A 26,028-nucleotide genomic window follows, 5' to 3' on the forward strand; every position below is an offset into this window, starting at 1 on the left:
GCCGGACTGAGAAGCGGGGATCTGGGCTGGGGAGACGCTCACCCCAGTGTTTGAAGGTCTGACTTGCCTCCTCTTCAGCAGCCGCAGGTGTGAGCAGAAACTCCAGCCAAGCGCTGGCCAGGAGAGCTCCTTCCAGCAGGAGACGGGGACAGACTCTGGCCACCGAGTGCCAGCGCCGTTGGACAGTGACACCCCATGCGCCTGGCGGCACAGAGCCATGCCCGAGGCCCGGTCGGAGGGCAGCCCCCTGCCCGCCCCAGAACCGGGCCAGACCGCTGGCCAGCTGCCGGCCAGCCAAGTGCCCAGCTCGGGTGGGGGCTGGCAGACGAGCCATGGAGACGGTGAGGACGTGCAGATCCTTCCCACGCCCACGGGACTGAAACCCCAGCCCCAGGGCACTGAAAGGGCCCCCCCGAGGGATGCCCCAGCTCGGCCCGGGAGCCCCCCTCCGAGCAGGAAGCCCGTAACGATGGCAGAAGTTCCCCTCAGCCACAAGCTGGAAGCGGCTGCCAAGGAGCCAGCGTCAGGGCCACCCTTCGGGCAGGCTGCAGGGTCCTTCCAGAGCCGGGTGGGAACCAGGGCAGCGGCCAGGACCATGGCAGCTGAGAGGCGCCATGAGGCAGCCGCAGGGAGCCCAGGCAGATGGTCGCCTCAGGGTAGCACCCCAGGCCGCAGGGCTGGGGGAACGAGGGGAGATGCGCTTCCTTCCAGCCGGCCAGCGGCCCCCGGCCCCGCAGCCTGTGAGCCCCAGACCCACGTGGTGTTCCTGAAGACGCACAAGACCGCCAGCAGCACCATTATGAACCTGCTGTTCCGCTTCGGGGAGACGCACAACCTCACCTTCGCCCTGCCCGCCCGCGGCGCCAGCCAGCTGGGCTACCCCCACTACTTCCGGGCCGAGTTCGTGGAGGGGTTCGGCACCCCCGGCCATGCGCCCCACTTCGACATCATGTGCCACCACCTGCGGTTCCTGCGGGCCCAGGTAAGGGACGGGGCGCCCCGGGCCACGGAGCACAGCGGGAGGAGAGGGCAGCTGTCGAGAGGCTGCCTTGCCCACGGGCCGGGAGCTGGTGTCAGCAGGTGCTGTCTGGGGGACGACGGGCTCAGGGACAGGAGACCCGCTCCCGGCAGGCCCAGGGCAGAGTGGGGGATGGGTTAGGCTTGGCGGGGGCTGTTGGGGAGCGTGACCTGCCCAGGAGGAACCCCCCTTTGGCCAATAGCAGGGGCGAGGGCTCCCAGCGCAGCTGCTCTGTGGCAGCGCAGAGGACTCCAGGCGCGAGCGCTGGCCCCGAGGCTCTGAGCAGCGGGGGTAGGTCATGCGGCTGTGCCTGCGCCTGTCGCTTGCCTGTGGGCTCAGGTGAGGTGTTAGCCCGGTGCTTGTGCGTTGGTCAGCCCTCACGCTCCCCCCCTCCCCCCCAGGTGCAACGGGTGATGCCAAATTCCACCTTCTACTTCTCCATCCTGCGCAACCCCGTCCACCTCATGGAGTCATCCTTCAGCTACTACAAGGACACCTCCCCCTTCGCCCGCGCCCGCAGCCTGGAGGAGTTTCTCAGCCAGCCAGAGAGGTTCTACAGGCCCCTGGAGCCCGACAGCCACTACGCCAAGAACCTCATGGCCTTCGACTTCGGCTTCAACCACAACGGCGCCGTCTCCGCCCAGCACTCCCAGCAGATGCTGCGGCACCTGGAGCAGGCCTTCGACCTCCTCCTCCTCTCCGAGTACTTCGACGAGTCCATGGTGCTGCTGAAGGAGGCGCTGTGCTGGGACCTGGACAGCGTCGTGGCCTTCCCGCTCAACAGCCGGGAGGGCGGCACCAGGTCCCCCCTCTCAGAGAGCACGGCCGAGAAGATCAAGAGCTGGAACAGCCTGGACTGGGCCATCTACAGCCACGTCAACAGGACCTTCTGGCAGCGGGTGGAGGGCGGCCTGGGCCGGGAGCGCATGCAGCGGGAAGTGAGGGCGCTGCGGGCACGGCGGGCGCAGCTGGCCAAGGCCTGCCTGCAGGGGGGGGGTAGTGTGCCCCCCCGCGAGCTGAGGGACAAGTCGCTGGCCCCGCTGCAGTACGGCCTGGCCACCATCCTGGGCTACAATCTGAAGCCAGGGCTGGACCAGGCCACGGGGCAGCTGTGCCGGCGCATGGTGACGCCCGAGCTGCAGTACAGCAGGTCCCTGTACAGAAGGCAGTTCCCGGAGAAGGCCCAGCAGACCTACAGGCCCACCCCCCCACCGGCGTAGGCAGAGCACAAGGGCCTGCCCCAAACACTGCCCCAGCAGACAGAACATCACACTTCAGCCAGCGGAGACTCCCCAGCACAGCCCTCCCCCCCCCCCGGGCTGACGAGGTGGGGGCAACGCGGGCACATCTTCACCAGGCTTTGCAGCGCCCCAGCCCCTCAGCTCCACGGCTTCCACTGTAGCTGGTGAAAACTTTAGGATGTGGATGGGTTGAGGGCAGTGGGTCCCAGTCACCAGGGGCCTTTCCCCTGGTTCCCCCCCTAGCCCCACCTCCCAGGGGCCTCTCCCCTCCCCTCCCTCCTGAGCCCCACCTCCCAGGGGCCTTTCCCCTGTCCCGTCCCCCTGCCTCACCACCCAGGGGCCTTTCCCTTCCCCTCCCTCCTGAGCCCCACCTCCTAGGGGCCTTTCCCCTTTTCCCCCCGTTGCATAAATTGCTAGTTTCGTCCCCTGGAGGCTAGTCCAATTTGCCTCAAGAAGAGAGCCACACTTTCCGGCTGGGTCCAACTCCATTTATTGTTTGCAAACAAGGTCGACAAAGGAGCTCTGCGCTCAAAGCAGGGTCGACCCCGGGCAGCGCCCGAGATGAAACTTTGTTGGATTCTACATTCCTTCTGGCCAGCGTGTCGCAACGTGATTGGTCACTGCAAGTTTACTCAGTTCCCTGGCAGAGTGTTTAGCAGCTTCTAAGGCATACGCAATCAGCTAAATGCTACGTGCTTAAGCTCAAAACAGCAATGGAGGGGAAGACGCACACTTAGTTTTTACTACACCCCCTGCCTCACCACCCAGGGGCCTTTCCCCTCCCCTCCCTCCTGAGCCCCACCTCCCAGGGGCCTTTCCCCTGTCCCGTCCCCCCGCCTCACCACCCAGGGGCCTTTTCCCTCCCCCAGCCCCACCTGCCAGCCCCCAGGGGCAATTTCTCTCCCAGTCCTCAGTGCTGCAGCCAAAGGCAGGGGAAGGGTTTGGGCAGGGTACTACATACCTGGGGGGTGGCAGGCAGGATGGTGGGGCCCCAACCCTGCTGCCAGTCCCTTAGTTGGGGAGGGCAATAAAGTGTCACCAGTTCCCTCGGCTTAGCCCGACAGCAGAGACGCGACTTGAGACTTGCTAATTTTGTTACATCGACTTGGTGAAAATATTGTCTGAAAATGCCGATATTGACGGCTTGTCCAAAAGCAACTTGACATTTTTCAAATTAAGACGTGAGACTCGCCTTGGACCGGGCCCACAGGGACGTGAGACTCACCTTGAAGCGGGACTGTGACGGACGGGCCGTGTCTGGGCACAGCTGAGGGCGTCTGCTCAGGGGGAATTGCTCAAATTAGGGGCTCCTTACAGCCCCCAGACTGGAGACCTTCCCAAACCGGCCACAAACCAGTCCCACAGAGCGCTTCAGCAGCCTGCCTGAAGCCTCACGAGCAAAACCCCTCCGACACCCCAGCAATATCCGTGTCCCAGGCCTCATACACAGGGGGGGTCCTAGCACCCAATCCCACCTACCCCGAACAAGTTCTGTCCGGTTCCAAGAAACCAGCCACAGATCCCTGGTCAATTTACCCTCTGGACCTTACCCACAAACCACGCTGGGCCAATCCTTTAGCATCTAACATCTAAAGGTTTATTACCACAAGAAAGAAAAGCCTGAGAGTAAGGTTGCTAAAGAATCATACATTACATGCATCGAATCTCCCAGTTCTTGATGCAGGCTCTAGCAGAGATGTTACAGCTGCTGGCTTAAAAGTCCTTGTTGCACATCCTAGGATCAGGATGGGTCCACAGTTCTTTCTGGCTCTTTGATCCCTGCAATGCTGCCTCTGGGATGAAGTGCTGAGCTGAGAATCAAGATGGAGTCCACCACATGGCCTATTTATCCCTCCTTCCTGGTCTCTTCTTGGCTATAGCAGGTCACTTGGCCCTCGGCTTATTCCTGTGTTCACTGCTGGTAGCCCTTAGGTATGAGTCACCCTCATTCTTTAGGTGTGTCCTTGGCCCATTGAGTGCCATTGTCCCACAGGGCCTTGCTGATTAGCATGTCCAGAGACCGGGCTCTGCCCAATGCTCAACCACATGCAGGGAAATATTCAGTACCCATACAAGTACATGCTTATAATTGCATACACAGACATTATACAATCACATGACCAGCGTACATAGGATTAGCAGACAGTGAGCTTCTATTCAACACCCCACATGGCCCCAAAAATGGTATAAAAGGGGCCAACACCCCCCATGGGTGCAGCAGCGATCTGGCTGCTCCCCTCAAAATCCAGTAATGTGACAAGGGCCCGCAGGGACGTGAGACTCGCCTTGGACTGGCCAATGGCGGTGTGAAGACACTGCTTCTTGGGACTTGGTGGTTTCCCATCTTGGCCTCGTGCAGCCAGGTTTTGGGTGGAAGCATCCTGTAGCCTTGGCTCGGCCGAAAGCAGGCAAAGTTGGACTCTCCGAAGGCCTGGCCCCAGCAAGTCACTAGCACAAGCTTCCCTTTAAGCAGGCCTGTCGGGTCAGCGGGGCTATCAGGTGAAAGTGGGCCGGTACTGAGTCCCAGTAAGACGTGGCTGCCAGTGCCAGCCCATGCAGTCAGTGTTAACACGGCAGCCCCTTTTGTTCTGCCCCCACCCTCAGCAGCCCCACTGGTAGGGTCTGGCAGTTCTGCACGGAGAGCAAAAGGGGCAGCTGTCCTGGTGCCTGGTGATTCAGCAGGGCCCGGTGGGCTCTGGGTCACAGCCGGAGCCCTGGGGAGCCCCTGCCATGCAGTGCTGAATAGCTGGCTGCAGAAGGCTGGCCTCTAGCCCGCCCCCTCCTGGGGGGCCTGGAGCTGGGCCCCAGGCTAGTGTGATTGTTAAATGACATTTCCCCTGGTGGCTATACTTGTGCTTTCAGTTCGGAGCAGAACTGAAGCTTCCTGGCACGGATTTTCCAACAGAAAAGGGTTGCTGGGCGTTCAGACAGCATGTGATCGGACAGATTTTTAAAAAATTTTCCTCATGACAGCGGCACCCTCAGCATTCGATTTAGTAAGTCTTTACTAGACCTGCTAAATCAAATGCCAGAAGATCAAACTCCGGCACAGTACGGGGAGATGCGACCTCAGACACAGGAGCTTCAGTGCTTCGCTTGTTGCATGTTTGCAAACCAGGGCTCAGTGAAAAAGCTGGAAATCTGCTTCCTGGTAGCACATCAACCATTGCTCTTCCCAAGCGCCTGACTTTGGGTAATTAACACAATGGTGCCTATTCAGAGACGGAATTTCTTCTTCTACCTGACTCTCAAGAAGCCTGTGCAGCCCCAGGCACGTAGGTAAATCATTTAGTCTTTGGTGTAAAACAAGCAGCAAGACGACTGGCTTACGGCTGGTCACAAGCTGTGAGATTTGTGCTTCCAGAAACGTGGCTTTGGGCTCGCGCTGTACAAGTGGTCATTTCGAATGAGAATTCTCACTGTGGAAGATACAGAACTGCCGCTCAGTGGCTGGCAGTAAACCCATGGTGCAAATATTTAGCAGGGAGGGCAGAAAAGCATTGAAAAAGCTTCCTGAGGGGTGTGGGAAATCCGTCCCCGTGTGGCGTCTCACCAGGCGTGGCTGTCTTTCCAAAAGCCATGCTCCCGTGCAGTCACAAATGACTGGATGCAGAACAAGACTCTGTGGCTGGAATCCTATGGCAGCCTAGACAATCGGCATAATCCCTTCCTGTTTCTACAGGTTGTGCCTTACCCAGGGAACCCTCTTGGCCTACATTAACGAAGAAGGGTGGCATTTTCCACCTTATAGAATCACAGAACACTAGACCTCAAGGGGTCGAGTACAGCCACACTGCTAACTCATTTAGCTCGTGGTCCACTATGGCCCCTAGATCCCTTTCTGCCGTACTCCTTCCTAGACAGTCGCTTCCCATTCTGTGTGTGACACTCTGATTGTTCCTTCCTAAGTGGAGCACTTTGCATTTGTCCTCATTAAACGTCATCCTGTTTACCTCTGATCATTTCTCTAATTGTCCAGATTGTTTTGAATTATGACCCTATCCTCCAGATTAGTCGCAACCCCTCCCAGCTTGGTATCATCTGCAAACTTAATAAGCGTCCTCCCTATGCCAATATCTAAATCGTTGAAGATATTGAACAGAACCGGTCCCAAAACAGACCCCTGTGGAATCAGCCACACTTATGCCCTTCCAGCATGACCATGAACCATTAATAACCACTCTCTGAGAGCCGTTATCCAACCAGTTCTGCACCCACCTTGTAGTAGCCCCATCTAAATTGTATTTGCCTAGTTTACTGATAATAAGATCATGTGAGACCATGTCAAAGGCCTTACTAAAGTCCAGGTATCCCACATCCACCACTTCCCCCTTCTCCACCAGACTCACGATCCTATCACAGGAAGCTCTCAGATTGGTCTGACGTGGTTTGTTCTGTACACACCTCTGCCTTGTTGTGTTAGACCTGTCTAAAGATTCAGAGATTAGGTTCTGATCCACACTCCACTCAACTCAGCTGCAAGAACTAAGTGGGGGAGGCTTTTTGGTTTCAGTTTTTATTTCTTCTGTGTTTTGCAGTGGAGCCGTATTGCACTCAGGGCACCAGACAAGGGGAAGGATGCTGTATCAGCAGTCAGCCCAGTACGAGAGATTACCTCCCCACTTGTAGCACCAACAGTGACTGTCTTTGCCCCCCAGACGGGGAGCAGCAGAACTCAGCAACAACAAGCCTAACTCACACGGCCAGTTTGCCTTCCCCCGGAGTTTCCAGAGCAAAATGTCTTGGCTGCAGTCCATGCAAGAAGCTGCCGTGAGCCTTGTGGCGATTCCACGGGTGGAAACGAGTTTGTCACAAATTACAAGCTGTACTTGAGATAGAGTTTTAATTTCATTGCAATTGCATGTTGGAGCCTCCTGCCCACAGCCCCTGCGTGCTAACAAGCGAGGCCTTTTGCAGCCCCAGCAGCATGAGGGACCGTGGCCGGCTGCATTTCCCCAGGAAAACACGCAGCAGTTGAGGGCAGGGAGGGAGGGAGACTTGCTTCCGCCTCACCCACAATATTCCGTGCTCAGAGGTTTTCCCACCGCGGCAGGAGATTTACTCCTATCGATGGGTAAGTGGCAATTCCTGGAAGCTGCACGTCCCCCGTCTCCACGGGCGGTAGGCGAACCTAGGCCTGGGGGAGGCAAGTGCCCGACTCCCCAGCAGGCAGAACAGCAGGTTGAGTGGCTCGCCCCTCGTCAGCACAGGAAGCAGGAGCAGTCAGGATACTCCGTCCGGGGGAGGGGGACCGACAGCCCAGGGCCCTGCCTCCCTTCCCTGCAGACGGCACAGACCAGAGCCCCTCGCACCCCCAGCAGCAGCCTCCTGGGCAACAGGTGTCACCAGCTCAGCTCAGGGTACAGAGCATCAGCTGTTGTGTGCGTGCTGGGCTGGGGCAGCCTCCCTCAGGGAGAGTCACACCTGAAATTTCCACCCCACCCAGGGAAACCAAGGCACAGAGTAACCACGGGACAGGAGACCTCACGTGCAATGTCACCAGCAAACAGCAAACACAATCCCACTGCGCTACATCTGCTGAAGGAACTCGGCCCAGGCGAGCGCCACCCCCTCCCAAACCGCTGCCTGGCGGGCCCCAGGGACCACGCGCCCGCACGCCGCAGGGCTTGGCTGAACCCTCAAGGCACAGTTGCTCCCAGCTGCAGTTGGTGCATTTGCGAGTCCTTGGCTCTGCCCGGAAGGGGCAGGTACTTGCAGAACAATGCAGGCTGTGTCCCATTGTTCTGGGGGCGCTGGTCATAGGGCCGAGATCACAGGGCCTCACCAGCTCCCTTGTCCGCTGCTGAGCTGCAGGGCAGCGACAGGAAGGCTGAGCCACGGCGGAGCACAGGCAGCCCCGGGGGGAGCTGCGATTCCCTGCCGCCTGGGCGGTGCTGGTTGCAATGCTGGAGCCTGGGACCCTGCCCCTCTGCCCGGGCGCATGGGCTCTCCTAGCTATGCCCCTTCCCCCCCCCCTCCCCGTGGCCAAAGTGGCCGGTGCACTCGAGTGGCACGAGAAGCCCGCGGTCTCTCCCCGCAGCCCAGGCCTGGCCGGTGGCTTTGGGCCCAGCTCTGCCAGGCCGGCCGTGGAGGGGCCCTGTGTGAGGGAGACTCAGGCAGCAGCTGAGGGACGCTCTAGCACCCGTCACTCTGCTCCGGGGCTTGGCTTGCAGCTGCCTCCCGCCTGAGCCCGGACGCGGCCTTGCCCTTCGGGGTGCGGAACTTGCTCCGCTGACTGTACAGCAGGTTTCTCTGGAAGAGCCTGGGGATGTGCCCCTGGTACAGGAGCAGGGCTGCGAGCATCCCTGGAAGCAGAAACAGGGATTAGGCCTCGTCACTGACCATCCGCCCCCTCACCACCCAGTCTCCCCTCGCCAGCGGCCAGACGGCACCTTCAGGCTTCGGCCCGGGACTGCCCAAAGCCGCGGGATCCTGCGCCCGTGTGGTGAAAGCGCCCCAGGAGGTGCGACCCCCCCCATGCCTCAGGCTTTGCCAGTGTCCCACCAAGGCCAGGGTGTGGCTAACGACGTCTTGCAGCTCCGACTGGCTGAGGCAGAGCAGGGTGGGGAAAGGGCAGGGCGCACCAGGCCTCCCCCCAAAATAAGTAAGAGCCCCCAGAGTTGCCAGTTTCCATGCTCAAAACGTGTCCCTTCCCTGCAGGCTGACAGACACGGAAGACATACTAGGAAGGCTTCACCCCAGCCACAGCCTCTGCCCGTCTCGGCTGCGGCCCAGCCTGGCCAGCCAGCAATAGCTCCGGCACCGAGCGCTCCCCTGGACACAGCTCACCTGCCAGGGGCCCCAAGCAGTAAACCTGGATGTACTCGCGCAGGAGGCTCCCGGAGCAGCGGAAGGTGGCCGTGGAGGCCAGGCTGGGGTTGAAAAAGGCTCCCGTGAGCGGCCCGGCTGCGAAAGAGGAAAACAAAGAGCCTGACGGGTTGCGTGTCTGACGGGATTGGACACCGGGTGCTGGGCAGCCGGCAGGACAAGGGACGTTCTTGGTATGTGAAGGCTCTGAGAAAGCGGAGTCCGGTCAGAGCGCTCGTAACTCGACCGGCACACGCCGGCTTCCACGCCAGACACCCGGCCCACCACCTCCGCACTGCGCCCTGTGACCTCTGAGACTGACACCGCTCAGCCACAGCCCTGCTGGGACAGCCGGACCCTCACGCCCATGGGGGCTAGTGCGGCAGAACAGACGTGACTGAGGCAGGGGCCAACGGCGACAAGCGAGTAGCGAAGGGCTGACCTGGCTGTAACAGCCACCTAGCACTGGAAGGTGAAATGATGGGGTTCCAGATGTGCTAATCCTACTGTCTTGTCAAGGGAATGCGTAGGTTCAGGTATCGCGTACCGCCGGCCTAGCAGCTGAGGGAGAGGGATGGTGAAGAGGTGACTCGGGACAGTCTACGAGAAGTGCCGTAGGGAAGAGATTTCTGACAGGAAACAGTTTTCAGTCGATGGGACCAATGCTGGGAACTGAAACGAGGCCCATTCAGACCAGAAGTACAGGGCTTTAGAGAAACTACGCTGCAGGCAAAGGCCACTGGAACTGACTCGCCTGGAGACGCAGTGGATTCTCTGAGACCTGGTTATTTCCCGCCATGGGACAGACAGAACTCCTGAGCAAAACCCTTCGGCTGTATCGCACAGGTCTGGCGAAATGGTCACCGCGGGCCCTGCTATCTGCCAGCCCCTGAATTACCAGCCCTGTAGATGTAGCGTGTATAGACAGGGCTTACTCTGGGCTGGGACCTGGCAGGGCCAAGCCCTGGTGCCTCCCGGCTTGACATCCTGTTACTGAAGTAAAAACCCTGCTTGAACCCAGCCCCTCTTCCAGCGACAGTTACGCTCGGTGTAAGTATCTGGGGAGGAGAGCAGGGCCAAGATTAATCACAGAGTCCTAGAACCCCAGGGCTGGCAGAGACCTCGGGAGGCAGAGTCCAGCCCCCTGCCCAAGGCAGGACCAACCTGACTCAATCACCCCAGGCAGGGCTTTGTCAAGCCAGGACTTACACACCTCTAGGAATGGAGATTCCCCGCCCAGAGAACCCAGCCCAGTGCTCCACCCCCCCCCTCAGGGAAACAGTTTTCCTAATATCCAACCTAGACCCCCCCCCCCCCCGCCACTTGAGCCCATTGCTCCTTGTTCTGCCACCCCAAGAACAGCCTCTCTCCAGCCTCTTTGGAACCTCCCGCCCCCTTGCTCTCCAATCCCTATGACCCACTGCAGTGGGCTCGTGTGGCCACCCACTGACCCGAGGCCCTCCCTGAGCTGTGATGGGCAGCACCTGATGTAAGTGAGGCAGCTGGGAAGGAGACAGGCGTCTCTATCTGTTTACTGACGGCAGCCCTTGCGCTGTATTAAGGGCCGGGCTGTTGACTGGTTAATGAGGCAGCCTACTTTGTGTCTGGGCTCCTTGTTAACTGGCTGCCTGCTGGAGCCTTCACCCTGCATGAGGGCTGGGGGTTCTAGACTGCTGGGGGAATAGCTCCCCCTTGAACCGGCCTGGGACAGAATAGTGGGTCCATGTGGCCACCCACTGACCCCGAAGGGGACACTCCTCATCCCCCGGGATGCTCCGCACCGGGTTACCCCCACCATACCCTGGGGCATGCTCTGTGACACCATGTTCCTCACTCTACAGAGCACTGACCTTACACAGGCAGCAGGCCCGGTGAGGTATGAACTGCTGAAACCCACGGTTCTCAGTGTCTGCCATCGCAGCCTGTGAGGCTCTGAGACGGTGCCATGCGGTTGTCACTAAAACGTGTGGTAAGTTGGGGAATCAGACAGCAGCAAGAAGAGTAACCAAGGCCAGGACATGCAGAGTATGAACCGGAACATCACTGGCTTGGAGCGAACCCCATGTAGCTAGAGGCTCCTGAGCCAGAAAGCTATTCATGAGCTCCCCGGGTTCCGCAGGCGGCTGTTACAGGGAGAAGGAGGGAGAAATCTGACCTGTGTACACCAGGGCGGTCACAGTCCCGGCCAGGACGGGCACTCTGTACAGAGGGTGGCTGTGCTGGAACTTGAGCCCCGCCAGGTGGAAGAAGAAAGAGCCAAGACCTTCCACAAAGGTGCCGTGGGGCAAAGAGGTGTGGAGAGAGGAGCTGCAGTCCTGGGCCATGAGGTTCTGGATGAGGTGGAAGTCAGTCAGCTCCCAGGACCAGTAGTGCGCGGTGAGTATCCCAGCTGCCTCCACTCCCGCAAACTGGGCCAGAAGCTTGACAGCAGTAGCCCCCAAGGAGGAATCCATGAGCAGGAATTCTTGGAGAGACACAGTGGGGTTAGCAGAGGCGCCGTCAAAAGATACACCATGAGCCACGTAGAGAAGGAAGAGGAGGGTCAAGGTCACATCTGGGCCAAAGCCGCCACCCCAAGGACCAAACTCCATCAGCATCCTCAGCTCAAGGTAGCAAGCACACATCTGCAATGAGCTGACAAGTTCTCTGACAAGACCATGGTACACGCCGAGAGGCAGAAGTCTCTTGGAAACCCGCCTGGCCGCCTCACAAATAGCCACAATGGAGAGCAGGAAAGCAATGGAAACATTCAAACCTGCCATAACTACAGAGACGGCAACAGCACAAGTGTCGCCAGCCAAGGAACGGCCCAGCCTTCTCCTCCTCCTTATAAAGGCCCCTTTAAGCCAACGTGGCCCAGCCTGACAGGCCTGCAGCCAGCAGGGTCAAGCAAGTCCTTGGGAAACTCCACACATGCAGCTCCGCAAGCCGTCACGGAGCTGACAGCGGTCCCCTCCCTGCGGCAGCGCTAACACAGGCTGCTCTCCTCCACGGCCGGAGGTTGGCTCCCCATGTGCCCTGCTCCTGCCCAGCGTTAGGGTCTGAGAGGCTGTCAGCACCTCTGGTTGGTTTTTCCCGGCCCTGCGGGTCGCTGCACGACCGGGGCAGAGCACAGCAGCCGGTCTTTGCTCGGGTGGGCAGAGTTCTTGGGCCACTTCTGTTTGCACCTGAGGGGTTGGTTATCACTAAGCACCTTGCTGGTTTTACGCTGTCGCTACAGGGAGCTGGTAGCAATGGCTCCGTGCAGCAAACAAGGCGGGGACGGCTCGGAAAGGCAACGCCGAGATCCAGTAGTGCCCGGGGGCTCAGACAGCCATCTCCCCATAGCCGGGCAGGCCAGGCAACGAGCTCTCCCCCTCTGGGGCTCTGCCATACAACCACTCTGCAGGTCTGAGGAGCAAGGGTTCGCCTCAGAGCCAGAGTGGCATATTCACCAGGGCAGGACACACTAGTGCCCGTTCACCTTTCACTGCCCTCGTGCCAAGCACCTCGGTTTCAACTGGAACCTCCCATTGAAAGGGGCCGCTGGCAGCCCAAGGCTCCGCGTGGCTCCCAGAAGCAGGGGCCTGTCGGGGCAGCAAGGGGGCTCCCAGCACTGCTGTCCCTCCCCCCAGGGAGGGATACATCATAGGAGACAAGCTCCCAGGCACGTCTCCAGCTCACTACCCCAGGTGCCTGCTGTATTGGAATCTCGTCTCCGGGGCAGCAGTGCAGGTGTCATGCTTAGCCAAGTACCCGGTCCCTCAACCAGACACTCCCCCTTCTGCGCAAGGGTCTCATGGCGCACGCCACAGCTCCTGTACCAAGAAAGAAGCTCCCCCCGCTGTGGTACTCGTTCATTTTTATTCCCCCTTCGTACAACTGAGACAAAACCAGCCCCAGGGAAGAGAGGTTCTGAACAAACTTGGTGCTGCCGTGTAGGCGTTTTACACAGCTCAAACAGTGCCTGGCACTTGGCCTGCTTCCAGAGCACTCCAGGCCACGAAGACAGCGTAGGTACATTTGAAGCCGGTCACAGAACCCTTCCACCCCACCACCCACATGCGTGTTTTCATGCGGAAAGGGAAGACCGGCTCTGTTCAGCGAAGGCACAAGTCCATGGGGATGATGACAAACAGTCCCCTGGGGTTTCCTCTCCCCATGTGTTTACGGACAGGCCTATGTCCCTAGTTCCGCCTTTGCTGCGGAAACGGGCATGTGTTCTACCAGCCGCTCCCCCTCATGTCTGTTAAATACTCAGGCACCTGTCGAGGCAGCAGCATGGGGCTCTGGCGTTGGAAATTCTTATGTTCCAGCAGCGTGATCTGCCAGCCCTGAGGGCAGGAACAGCCAGCGGTTGGGGGGGGGGGGTACTATGGAAGGCCTCCTATACTGGTCCCAGGCATGAGCATTTCAAGCTCACAATGTTGCAGCCTGGAAGATCTCCAGCTGACCGGTTAAAAGGCCTCCGAGGTGGCACAAAAGGCTGTCAGGGCAGGGGGCGGCTCAGGCTGGAGTAACGCCCCACACGTCAAACCTCGCAGGTCTAATTCAGGGAAAACTCCTTTTGGGAGTCAGCAGGCGCTCGCCGTGGGCGAGGGCGGCAGAGGATCCGGGCTTTCCCACAAAGGGCAGGTAGCGGCGATTGAAAGAGTTTGGACAGACACAATAGCTTGGTCCTTGGCTCAGAGAGATGCTGGTGACTGCACTACTGATTCAGCCCATCGAGCGCAGGCAATTCACATCCCCTGAACAGATGTTCCCGTATGGCCACACTTCTCGTTCGGACTCAGCAGCTAGTGACCCCCAAACCTGCCCTTGCCAATTAACTCAACTTCTTTGCTGCAGAACAGCCACTTCCTCAGGAGCAGGAGGCAGTGGGCAAGCCAGAGCAGCCACGCAGCGTGCGTGGATGTGGGCTCCACAATGACAGGCTGGGCTTCGTGTTCCTGACGTGGTTGTGCGCAGGCTAGAGAATTTTACCATTCCAAGAACCCCTTGATTGTGCTGACAGACACCCCGCTCAGCCTACACCAGGCACTGTGGAGCTCAGACTGGACCAGGGTTATTTGTGGTAGGACAGTGGTCCCCAACCTTCAGAGGCTCCCGGGCGCCCGGGAGGTGGGGCCACTCATGCGCCGGGCGCCCGGGGGCAGGGCCACTCGTCCGGGAGCACGCTAGGGGACTGGGATGCCCTTGCACCCGGTGCCGGCATGTGCCCTAGGGCCGGGGCTGGGTCCGCCCGAGTGCCTTGTGCCGTGGGCCCGGGGCCGGCGCTGCCGCCCGAGCCACGCGCCTGGGGCCGGCACCGGCGCCGCTCGAGCACTGCGCGCCCAAGTGCCTGCATGTGCCCCGGGGCTGGGGCCGCCCGAGCGCTGCGCACCCAGCGCCGGTGTGTGTCGCACACCTGGGGCCGGCGCCTCCCGTGCGCCGGGGGCGGGGCTGCCCCGGGTTGTCAGTAGGCGCCCACGAATGCCCCGGCGGGTGCCATGGCACCCGTGGGCACCGCGTTGAGGACCACGGTGGTAGGAGAACTCCTGGTAAGGGCCTAGAGCTCAGGCTAATGGAGTCCGGTGTCTTCTGGCTACAGCCGCTCAGCTCAAAGAGCACAACGCACGAAGCATTCAAAGCAAACGGCTCTGTTGCACCGGGCCCACATTCCAGTGTCGGTCTGGCCGTAGGGGTCATTCGTGCAGGTCAGACTGATGTCAGTGAGCCTTAAAAACTACAACTTTTAACCACGGTTACAACAGGCAACCCAACTCCCTCCTCACTTCCGAGCTGACAGCAGTAAGAATGCTTTTTCTAGCAGAATAATAAGGGAGGATGATTCATGGCAAAGACTGAGCGGGGAAAGTCCAAACGCCTGCTCCGTTGAAAACAAACCCTTTTCATTGATGTCCATGTCATGCATTGTAAGAGTAAAACTACATTGGAGCATGCTCTAACGGCCAGACGTAGGGAATCGTATCCAGAGACCTTCGAAGAGATGTCCTGCTGTACCGAACCTGCAGTAATGCACATAGCATGTCCTGCAGCTGTGTGATACTGAACTCGGGCTCCAGAAAGGACCAGGAAATACAATGAGTGGTGTCAGTTGGTTTCCCCTCTCACATCAATGCACAGGAAACAACCCAACCAGATACACAGCCTGCCTGAGTGCACTGAAATACCAAGGCAAAGCCATCTGAGGCACACCCCTGGAGAGCTCCACTTGGCCAAGTATCACTGCTGAGGACCCGGTAAATATGGCCCTGCTCCTCTTTTTGCTGAGTCAGCATTTGTGTTGCTATTGCTCTGATGAGAGCAGTAAGTCAGACACCTGGGAAGCTGCACTGGAAACCAGTATCCAGAGGGAACTTTCATCGGCCAGATTCCCACTTTCACAATCCTCGCCGGATACTAACACTCAGTGACAGATGAGTCACTTGTTTTTCAGCCTTTCCCAAACAGCCACAGCTTTGGATTTTCACTGGCCTTTCCCCTTTCTTGGCTCCCAAACACAGTCCAGCTTCTCCCCTGCACTGAATCTAGCTGTAGGGCTGTCAAAATTTGCAATAATTATTTTAGGCAGGCATATGGCCAACTGCAGGTGAGGCAGTGGCATTACATGGAAATGCCAATCATGCTTCCATGAAAAGCAGAAGATGCTTTGAGCAACCTGAACAGTTAAAAAAAAAAAAACACTTTTCCTCTAACATTTCAGCCAACATTTGGGCAATGAAAGCTGATCCAGATCAACCCTGTAGCAAACCGCTTCCAGCTAACCCGCTGCAACTAAGCGGGAACTCAATTTCCCCTGAATCAGATGGCTTCTCTGCATGCAGGGTTTCACCAGTTTAACTTAATATGAAATTTTAAATCAGTTTAGTTACACAGATGCAAAGGGCTCTGTGGACATCACTGTTTCAGATTTAGACCAAGCTTATTTTGGTTTACCCAGTCAAATAAGGAATAGCATTACGGAGGACTTAAACTGAAGTGCGGGTTTATATGCAGACAAGACATAGCTCTCCTTAAATGAACTCTAAAGTCCACATGGATTATAAAGATAATATTAAGCAGTTTCTCTTCCCAATTAAAAAACTCTAAAATTAAACTCAAGAACTATCTAATGCAGCACTATGAATGTGAATTCAAATGCGCATGTGTTCTTACATAAGGCTACAACGATAAGGCAAATAAACCATCCGAATAGGCCAAGTACTGCACAATGCAACTCCCAATGTTGTGAGGCTGTAAGCGTTTTGGGAAGACTACTTGCTTCCCCACTTCTCTTGATGACTGGCTGTTGGAGAAAGGGGAGGAGCTATTTCCTTAGGTGCGCAGGAAGAAGGGAAGAATGGATATATGCATGATGCATCCTTGAAGGTACATCAGAAAAATTAACAATGACACCTCCTTCCAGATTACACCCAAACTAACCTGGGCCCCTAAAACCAATCACGTCGTCCATTTCCTTAGTGACAAGCTGGAGTGTTGATAATCCTTTATTAAAGAGAGAACCCTGATCAACAACCACCAGGCTTTGATCCAACCCAAAGCCCAGGCAGGATTCACTTCTGAAGACCTCTCGCTGCTGGCAGAAAGCTGACCCGAGAGGCTGGTAGCTGTCTGCTCCTCGCGCCCTGTTCTGTGGAATACTTAACACGTGGCATTTGAGGACATTTTGAATGAACAATATTGCAGCCTTGTTCGGAAGTTTTACTGGAGCGTCATGTGGCCAGCAGCTTGAGCAATGCCAAATCCCGTCACTAACACCCTACTCCACAGTGCTGTGGCCTGGGACCATGCAGAGCAGGCAGTCCAGTCTGGTCTTTACAAACGGGGCTGCGTTAGCAGCAGGCTCCCAGAAAGACCCTGCTAGCTGTCCACTCCGTTAAGAGAAGGGAGAACAATCCAGATCTGCTCTCCTGGTTTCAAGTAGTCAGGACTGGTTATTGGAGGCAAATGGAGGTGAGCAGCAAGAAAGGCTGCACTTGTCTCTGGTGTTACTGTTGTCACTGATTAGGAAGGTTCTGAAGACATACCTCGGCAAAAATCAACCACATTGAAAACAGTGTGCATAAGAGTCACACTTCATGCTTCAATTCAAAGTGACAAAGGCTGAGAACATTTTCCTAAGCCCTTGCAGGTATCTGACCATTTACTTTTTACACCACTCGGACCTTAACAAATATAAACTCAGGAAAGGAAAAAATAAACCTTTTAAAAGTTTATTTCTAGCCCTGAAAGAACAAAGTTAATAAATGAAGTAATCAAATACAGTAGTTAATATTGCAGAAACAATTAAATAACAGAATGAGATTAAATTAAACCAAGGCAACATTACAATCTGGGTACAGTAATCAAAAGTGAAGCTTGCCCCTACGTCCATTTCCATCTGGCCAAGCGAAGGAGAGAGAGAAAGCAGACCAGAGAGATGGTTCAATTCCAGCTACCAAGACCTGCAGCAGTGTCCTTGAGCTGCCCATCCTTCCCTGACAAGCTCCGCACTGCTCCTCGGCACAGAGTGAACACTCAGGTGGGACTCAGCATGTCTGCTTGGTGAGAAGTCGGGTTTATTCCATGTTTTATTCAAAAATCCTGGGCATCGAACATTGCCTGCTCACTTGCTTTCAAAGGAGTATGCTGCCCCTCTACTCCCACGTCCACCTCCCACGTGGCGTGTCTGCAGTATTCAGTCGTACGCATCTCTGTGATTGTGCCTGTCACCTGAGGACTGCGAGAGATCTGGGAATCCTGGCATGTTCCCAAGCCATACTTTGCTTCCATCACCCACCTGAACGCTAGTCTCTCCTCACTGTACTAAAAACAGGACTATGTAGCACTTTAAAGACTAACAAGATGGTTTATTATGTGATGAGCATTCATGGGCCAGACCCACTTCCTCAGATCAAACTGTGGAAGAAAACTGTCACAACCATATATACCAAAGGATATGACAATATGGTTGTGACAATTTTCTTCCACTATTTGATCTGAGGAAGTGGGTCTGGCCCATGAAAGCTCATCACCTAATAAACCATCTTGTTAGTCTTTAAAGTGCTACACAGTCCTGGCTTTTGTTTCAGCTACGCCAGACTAACACGGCTACATTTCTATCACTCACTGTACTAGTTATTCAACTGGGCTGGGCAGAACAAATGAACTATTCTCAGTTCTAACCTGATCCCACATGGGAGAAACGGGCACTTGGAAGACATATGCAACATGCGGCGTGTCCGGTGAGGAGATAGGTGGCCATCCTAGAGACATGCAGAATGCACAAATGTTACCCAACGAAGAACATCACAACAACTTCCCTATTACTTTTCTTTGTCAGCTTCTGTCACCACTTAACTCTTTGCCCTGCCTTTGCTGCAGAAATTAAATATTCCTACTAATCCTACTCTTCCTGGACCTCTCTCTCTTTCCCAAATGCCTTCTGGCAAGAGGAGCAAAAGGAACCTTACTGCAGAGTCACATACATCCCTGTGCACTCTCTCACTGTAGCTTAGTCCTCTAGGCCACAGGAGAAGCACTAGGATGTATTTTGGGAACTCCTGGATGAGGTTTATTTTATTTTTTAAAGAATTAAAAGTTTAGAAATCATCTCTTAAAGAGATACAGATACAGATCTGGACAGATTTGCTACTTGAAGATCAGAAGGAAGTTTTCTTGATTCATAAGACTGAACCAGTAAGTTTAAATTACTCACTGATTTTAAGGTTCCGTGCTAATTTAAGAACAACATTATAAGTATACAATAGACTAGGGTTTGCTACTGCGGGGGTAAGGGAGCCAGGTTATACTCCTGGACCAGGAGTCTGAGTCTCTGAAAGCCCATTGCCAGCAATGGGCAGACAGGGAGCTATTGAGGAAAGGAGATGAAATCTAACCCCCGAGACCTTGCTTTTCCCTATGGACAGGAAGATCCTGAGTGACATGCATCCAAACCAGGCCCTTGCCATTCTCCTGTTCATGGTATCAATGGCTTTCAGTGTAGACATAGTCTGTACGACAGGAAGCACCTCTAGAGAACTCAAACCAAGACATGACACTCCTAGGAAAGAAGCCATCTAATGCTTTAAGGCTAATGAGTTGTGTGTTCTTCTCGTGTTACCCTTCTTGTGAGAGCAATTACAAGAACTCAAGCTGAAGTGGGGGGGAGGGGTTCTTACTTCCTGCATGAAGAAGGTATCTTGTTGGTGCAAAACACTTTGCTAGTGCAATCTGTTGTAAGAACAAGAAGTTAGGAGAGATTGCCACCCCACGACAGAGGCTCAGGAAAGAGATGCTCTTTAGTTCAAGTGCTCCAAGCACAGCCGCATCTTGGTTGCCAAAACCCAGAGTAGACACTTCCATCTGCAAACAAACACTGACATTATTCTGACACAGAAGAGCCTTCCCACAGTCAAAAGAACACACATAAAACTCCGGTTACACAATTCATCAGACACCAGACAGAACCTTCTCGCCCCAGGACTTCAACTCTCTCCGCTCGACATGCACTGCCAGTTGGGAATGCAACGTAACTGCTTAGCACCAAATTAGTGGCTATTCTTTCATGCGCTTCATTTGGCACATTAGAGCTACAAACAGCGCCGTACGAAAATAATCTATAGGTATAAATGCAGCAATTTCAGTGGCTGAAATCAGGGACCAGAGATACTTCTATGGTTGCTACTGTTGTCACCTCAGTTGGCACCATCTCAAGAACTCAACCCAAGCTATTCGCTAGCTCTTACGGGAAGGCACTTTTTCTTGCACTAAACGCTGTCTTCTGCCAACCTTGCTGGTCGAACGTCTTTAGTTAGAAGGGGCCATCAAGACATGACTCTCTCCAGTCATCAGCCAGCCACTCAAGTAAGTCCCTCTCATGTCTGATGGAACTATTCACCCTCCTCAGACTGTCTTCACAGAGCAGCATTTGGGCATCTCCAGCTATTCATAAGCTTTTGTTAGAATTATTAATAAAAGTCTTGGATCTTCATTTTTCCTCAGATCTGATGAATTATTTGTTCTTTTGATTTTGTTAGTAGAAATGGAGCACACGAAAATGAAAAAAATAGTTCTAATACTTAAATCTTGGCAACTGCAAAGTTGTTGCATTATTTGCTTTTGGGAATAAAAATTACAACATATACAAAAATGTATTTGATACAAAGGAGGGAAATGTAAAAAAGTCAAAGGCACCAGCATAAATCCCAAAGCCCAATAGATACACTTGGTTTTAAGACCACCTACTACATCACACAAGACATCCCTTCTGCCTTGGCCAACACGTCTAGGGAAGGGGGACAGGGAAATGGAAACCGAAAGGAAGATAATGGGGGTCTTTTCAAACATATGCTTCCTTTCTATGTGACCTCCAAAAGCCTGACCCACCACAACTTGCTTCACTGAAATTTGACTCTTAAGCAGTCACAGATCAGAAAGACAGCTGAACTCAACTCTTCCCTCTCCCCCCATACGCTACTGAAAAGTAGATTTCATTGCAAAGTTAGACACAGCTAAATTGTACGGAAGGGGGTAGGGGTAAGATGTACCTTTCACATTTCTGTCACACTTGCTGTTAATCTAGTCATACGGGAGATGGCCAAAGCAGGAAAAGGGGAGAAGAAAGAGATCAGCACATAAAATTAACGCTTCTCTCCAAAAGCTTGAATCTGTCATTCAAGTATTGAAAGTACCCAAGAGGGCACAATGAATGGGAACGGCTATAGCAAAGTCTTCAAAAAACTTAAAACCCCAAGCATGGGAAGCAGGGTTCCTGGGCTGTCTGCAAAAGAGGTGAGAGGCCAGTGATTCCGTCCACAATTCCTTTTGGACCCTAAAAGGGTTTACCTGAAATGAAATGTGCTGACTTTTAGATGTCTTCTGGGCGAGCGTTTTTCCCTTTTGCAGACTTTTTTCAACCCCCCCAAAAAGAGTAACAATTTTCATATATTATAAAGATTTTTAAAAAGACGAAGGCCGTGACAATCTTAGCGGTTACTCTTCATTGCTTCTTTGGCTGCCAGAATCAATGGCGTCAAGCTAGACAGAGGTTTGGCCAGTTTCAGGAAGGGATGCTGCCAGGAACAGAGAAACACAGGACGTTAGGAGGAGTCAAATTTCAAATACAAACTACTGTATTTGCACAGCACTTCCCATCCACGTTGAGAAAGCAATTCACAAAGGTGCCCACTGGCAGCCCCTCTCAGAAACACGCCCAATGAATGGTCCACAGGAGCAGAGATTTGCTCACCACCTTTCCTCTACATTGCAATATCCAATATCCCTGGCTAGCCCCCACCCTCCTTTTTCCAACAACCTCCCTCATACAGAAATATTCTGGTTTTGATGCTTTCCCCATACCCTTCCTGATCTGTGTTCAATGTGCTGGCTACAGCAGCTTCTCTACTTAGCTAAGCTGTGATATCCTGAAGAATCACCAGTAGCAGAAAACTGCTAGTAGTTCCTGCAGTACAAGAATCACCTACATTTCCATTGCAAACTTTTGATTCCTGTGGTCCCCTCCCACTATTCTCCACTAAATGGTCCTTTAATAGGAAGACAAAGATAAGTGATATCAGCACTTCCCGATCTCTGCATTTCAACCTTATGGGGAGACTTCAATATACAGACGCTAACCTGTAATAGTTCTTTGGCTGATCCTCTTTTCTCCACATCCATCTCCAAACAACGATTTAGAAAATCCCGAAATATTGGGGACAGTTTCTCTGGATTCTGCAGCTCTGGTGTGCCATTAGTTGCTATTAAATACAAAGCCTGCAAACCAAGATAAATTGTTGCACCCAAATCTGTTAAAATTCTAAAACGTGTTTTATTAGAGAATCTGTTAGAGTTCTTCGAAGGGGTTTACAAACATTCGGACAACGGGGAGCCAGTAGATATAGTATACTTAGATTTTCAGAAAGCCTTTGACAAAGTCCCTCACCAAAGGCTCTTGTGTAAATTACAGTGTCACGGGATAAGAGGAAAGGTCCTTTCATGGACTGAGAACTGGTTAAAAGACAAGAAACAAAGGGTAGGAATAAATGGTAAATTTTCAGAATGGAGAGGGGTAATTAGTGGTGTCCCCCAAGGTTAGTCCTAGGACCAATCCTTTTCAACTTATTCATAAATGATCTAGAGAAAGGGGCAAGCAGTGACGTAGTAAAGTTTGCGGATGATACTAAACAGTTCAAGATAGTCAAGACAGAAGCAGACTGTGAAGAACTTCAAAAAGATCTCACAAAACTAAGTGATTGGGCAACAAAATGGCAAATGAAGTTTAATGTGGATAAGTGTAAAGTAATGCACGTTGGAAAAAATAACCCCAACTATACATATAGTATGATGGGGGCTAATTTGGCTACGACAAATCAGGAAAGAGATCTTGGCGTTATCGTGGATAGTTCTCTGAAAACTTCCACACAGTGCGTGCTGTGGTGGTTAAAAAGGCAAATACAGTAAAACTCCTGTGGTCCGGCATCCAATGGTCTGGCACCATCTGGAACCCAGAAGTGCTCCGGGCAGCCGGACAATTGGAGCTGCTCTGCCTCCGGCTTCCTCAAGTCAGCCGCTGCTGAAACTGACCAGCGGCTGTCTTGGGGAAGCCCGGGGCACAGCACGCTCTGCCCCGGGCTTCCCGGAGTCAGCCGCTGGTCAGTTTCAGCAGCGGCTGACTTGAGGACGCCTGGGGCAGAGCAGCTGGGGTGCTGCTGGGCTGGTCCCGCAGCGCCAAGGGGCACATCTCTACTCCACCACAGACCTCTCATAGCCCTCCCCCCCCCATAATCCGGCATATTTGATAATCCGGCACCCCCTGGGTCCTAAAGGTGCCGGATTATTGGAAGTTTACTGTAGAATGTTAGGAATTATTAAGAAAGGGATAGAAAATAAGACACACAATATCCTACTGCCCCTGTATAAAACTTTGGTATGCCCACATCTTGAGTACTGCATACAGATGTGGTCTCCTCACCTCAAAAAAAGATATTTCAGCCTTGGAAAGGGTTCAGAAAAGGGCAACTAAAATGAGTAAGGGTTTGGAACGGGTCCCATATGAAGAGAGGCTAAAGAGACTGGGACTTTTCAGTTTGGAAAAGAGGAAACTGAGGGGGGATATGATAGAGGTCTATAAAATCACAAGTGGTGTGGAGAGGATGAATAAAGAAAAGTTCTTCATTAGTTCCCATAATAGGAGGACTAGAGGACACCAAATGAAGATAATGGGTAGCAGGTTTAAAACTATTAAGTGAAAGTTCTTCTTCACACAGGACATAGTCAACCTGTGGAACTCCTTGCCAGAGGAGGCTGTGAAGGCTAGGACTATAACAGAGTTTAAAGAGAAGCTACATAAATTCATGGAGGTTAGGTCCATAAAAGGCTGTTAGCCAGGGGGTAGGAATGGTGTCCCTGGCCTCTGTCAGAGGCTGGAGAAGGATGGCAGGAGACAAATCGCTTGATCATTATCTTCAGTCCACCTCCTCTGGGGCACCTGGCGCTGGCCACTGTCGGTAGACAGGATACTGGGCTAGATGAACCTTTGGTCTGACCCTGTACGGCCGTTCTTATGTTCTACACCTTATTCATATTTCAAGTTAGAAGAAGCATATAGCAAAGCACATCTGAGACGAGGAGGAGACAGAGAGCAAACACTAGCATATGACACTTAAGATTCCTTGCTGAATCTTCAGCTTGCGTGCCAGCCATAACAGACCTGACGTAGGTACTGAAAGGTCATTTTTCTTTGTTTTCTATTTTGATCCTGGCTGTTTCATATGGTTCGCACAATGTTCTGCATGAAAATGACAAACATGAATGTGCATGATGGCCCTAGGCAGGGTACCTTGTCTGAGCCCTGGAATACTTTGTACCCATTATTCACCACTGATCAAGCTCCTAGAGATGAATACCGGGCAGGTTTCGTTCTGCAAAACAGTATCTATGAGCAGTTTTGGAATCAGAGCAGCTCAAAGAGTTTCCTACCACAAGAACGAGAGGGGGGGCGCTCTGTACGACAAACCAGAAACAGATGAACAGCACATGCACCTGATTTGCTTTAACAGTTGGGCACAACTTCTGTTGGAGGCCATGCAGGAGGCCTGGTCTACACTAAGTTAGGTTGACACAGCTCATTCTGTGGGCACTGTAGCTTTGCTGACCTAACACTACAGTGTAAACACCTAGGTCAACAGATGAATGGCCCTGTCACCCAGGGAGGTATCCGTACGGTGATGGGAGAACTGTTTCCGCTCCAGCGTACCGCAGCAGCCTAACTGCCCCTGTGGCGCCCACGGAGGGAACACAGCCCGAGTCTTCAAGGACAGAAGGCAACTTGCTTCTCCTCACATCGGTAGAAGCGTGTAAGAATGGCACAGCGCCGCTCTGGCAGCTGTTACTTGCTCTTCAGTAACAAGTGACTACAGGTACTTCAGTATGCAGGGTAGTGGCCACTATCAAACCTATCTACATATGCAGGGAGAGAGCATAAGGCTATTTATTGGCATGTGCTTTGCACTTCATTTAACTGACTTTACTGTTCTGAGCCTGGGGAAATGTATTGCTGGCACGAGGGATAAATCCTACTATTTAACTAAAACAGGGATTGTCAATATGCCTCAGACATTCCCTGGAGAGAGATCACGCTAGGTGAGAGGGCAAGATCATCCTCCATGTCTATTAGACCATCATCCTTCAATATTGGGGACCACCTGCACTAGTTACCTTGGATTCTTTCATGTAGATTCCTATCCATTAGGAACTGCCCTGACTGTACTAAATGGCCGTCAGCTGATAACCACTGAAACCCTTCTTAGCAGGTTTGGATTCAAGCCCACAGACGGAGCAGTTAAAGATCACAAAACTTTTCCCCACATTTCTGAGTCACTGTTTCACATGCACACTAACGGATGAAATATCTTACCCTCAGAGGGTTTTCGTTGAGGTATGGGGGCTCTCCTTCCACCATTTCAATAGCCATGATACCCAGAGACCAGATATCCACTTTAGGGCCATAGGCTTTCCGCGTGACCACCTCTGGAGCCATCCAGTAGGGAGTTCCTACCATGGTGCTGCGCTTGCTCTGCTCTGGGGTGATCTGAGCACAGAAACCGAAGTCGGCTGCGTGATAATAAAGGAATTAGTTAGTAACTATGAATTCAGTGCTCCCATCTCAAAGCCTCAATTGCTGACAAGTTTTTCTATTACTATAGAAACATCTTTTGCATCTGTATCTCTGCAATTTCCAAGTTCTCTATACTTTCTGCGTCACAGCAGAAATCCAGCCAAACACGGCAGACTAGAGCCTACTTAAAATAAAATCCTACTTCAAGAATTAGGTTATTTTATAAAGGCAATTTGTGGTCTCCCATAAGAGACTGATGTTTTGTCTAATCCCTCTTCAAGCCCCCTAGAACATCTGCAAGGGACCAAAAACAACATGTGGGAACCTGTTGTAGACTTCACACAACAAAGTACAATTCAATGGCCCTGAAACGGAAAGGATGAGACCAGAAAACCCTGCAGCCCCAGTACAAAGAAATGGTTATTGTACAACCAGGTTTCCCTGGGCAGAGCCTCTTATTTGAGCCTCTTTTTTTGTTCTAGGCAGGGTTTCCAATGAACTGCAAATGTCCAAGTGTTTGTGCAGCAAAACAGCGGCAACTCCCACTTGATCCACTTGCCAATTGGTCCCTGCCCTGAATCCTCAGCTGATTGGTCCATTCCCCAGGAACCAACAGATGCCAGATCCCAACAGAGAGGTGCTGACTGATGGCTGTCACTGCAAACTGGGCTCACACCAGCTGCCCTGCCCCCAAGACAGGGAACAACCCTCCCTCCACCTCCAGCAGGTACCTCCCCTGCCCCCTGGCAGTGCCTTCTGATGGGGAACCTGAAGTATGATGACCCTACAAATATGAGTTTGGTATTTATTTCTGTGCTCACCAACGTCAGTATTTTACAAAGGGTTTAGCTACGGAATCACTGGACTGTATAAAACAGAGGTCT

At 53.4% G+C, this 26,028-nt stretch overlaps 3 protein-coding genes across 5 annotated transcripts in view; 1 reads left to right on the forward strand and 2 right to left on the reverse strand.

The window, feature by feature from the left end:
• Positions 1-469: 469 nt before the first annotated feature.
• LOC102454147 (galactose-3-O-sulfotransferase 2-like) lies at positions 470-2,238 on the forward strand. The gene is made up of 2 exons (XM_089780999.1): positions 470-982; positions 1,420-2,238. Exons 1-2 carry the CDS (start codon positions 470-472, stop codon positions 2,236-2,238), a joined length of 1,332 nt encoding a protein of 443 aa, XP_089637125.1.
• Positions 2,239-3,868: 1,630 nt separating this feature from the next.
• LOC102453908 (aquaporin-12-like) lies at positions 3,869-17,966 on the reverse strand. The gene is made up of 3 exons (XM_014574470.4): positions 11,222-17,966; positions 9,049-9,165; positions 3,869-8,564 (listed from the first exon to the last, which is right to left on the reverse strand). Exons 1-3 carry the CDS (start codon positions 11,826-11,828, stop codon positions 8,395-8,397), a joined length of 894 nt encoding a protein of 297 aa, XP_014429956.3. The 5' UTR covers positions 11,829-17,966; the 3' UTR covers positions 3,869-8,394.
• Positions 17,967-18,015: 49 nt separating this feature from the next.
• Positions 18,016-26,028, reverse strand: part of PAK2 (p21 (RAC1) activated kinase 2) — a 68,515-nt gene continuing 60,502 nt past the window's right edge. For all 3 annotated transcript variants that reach the window (XM_075937204.2, XM_075937205.2, XM_089780948.1), the window contains exons 13-15: positions 24,944-25,140; positions 21,664-21,801; positions 18,016-21,101 (exon numbers count right to left, since the gene is read on the reverse strand). In XM_075937204.2, coding sequence (XP_075793319.1) covers positions 21,015-21,101; positions 21,664-21,801; positions 24,944-25,140 — 422 coding nt within the window. In that variant the 3' untranslated portion in view covers positions 18,016-21,014. The remainder of the gene's footprint in view (positions 21,102-21,663; positions 21,802-24,943; positions 25,141-26,028) is intronic.

The sequence above is a fragment of the Pelodiscus sinensis genome, chromosome 10, assembly GCF_052426305.1.
Source record: "Pelodiscus sinensis isolate ZL-2025 chromosome 10, ASM5242630v1, whole genome shotgun sequence".
Classification (NCBI taxonomy): Eukaryota; Metazoa; Chordata; order Testudines; family Trionychidae; genus Pelodiscus; species Pelodiscus sinensis.

Coding starts and splice junctions, on each gene's coding strand:
- LOC102453908 (XM_014574470.4), bottom strand. CDS start 11,828: ATGGCAGGTTTGAATGTTTCCATTGCTTTCCTGCTCTCCATTGTGGCT. Junction 9,166..11,221: donor GACCGCCCTGGTGTACACAG/GTCAGATTTCTC, acceptor CCTCTTTCGCAG/CCGGGCCGCTCACGGGAGCC. Junction 8,565..9,048: donor CTGCTTGGGGCCCCTGGCAG/GTGAGCTGTGTC, acceptor TTCTGCTTCCAG/GGATGCTCGCAGCCCTGCTC.
- LOC102454147 (XM_089780999.1), top strand. CDS start 470: ATGGCAGAAGTTCCCCTCAGCCACAAGCTGGAAGCGGCTGCCAAGGAG. Junction 983..1,419: donor TGCGGTTCCTGCGGGCCCAG/GTAAGGGACGGG, acceptor CCTCCCCCCCAG/GTGCAACGGGTGATGCCAAA.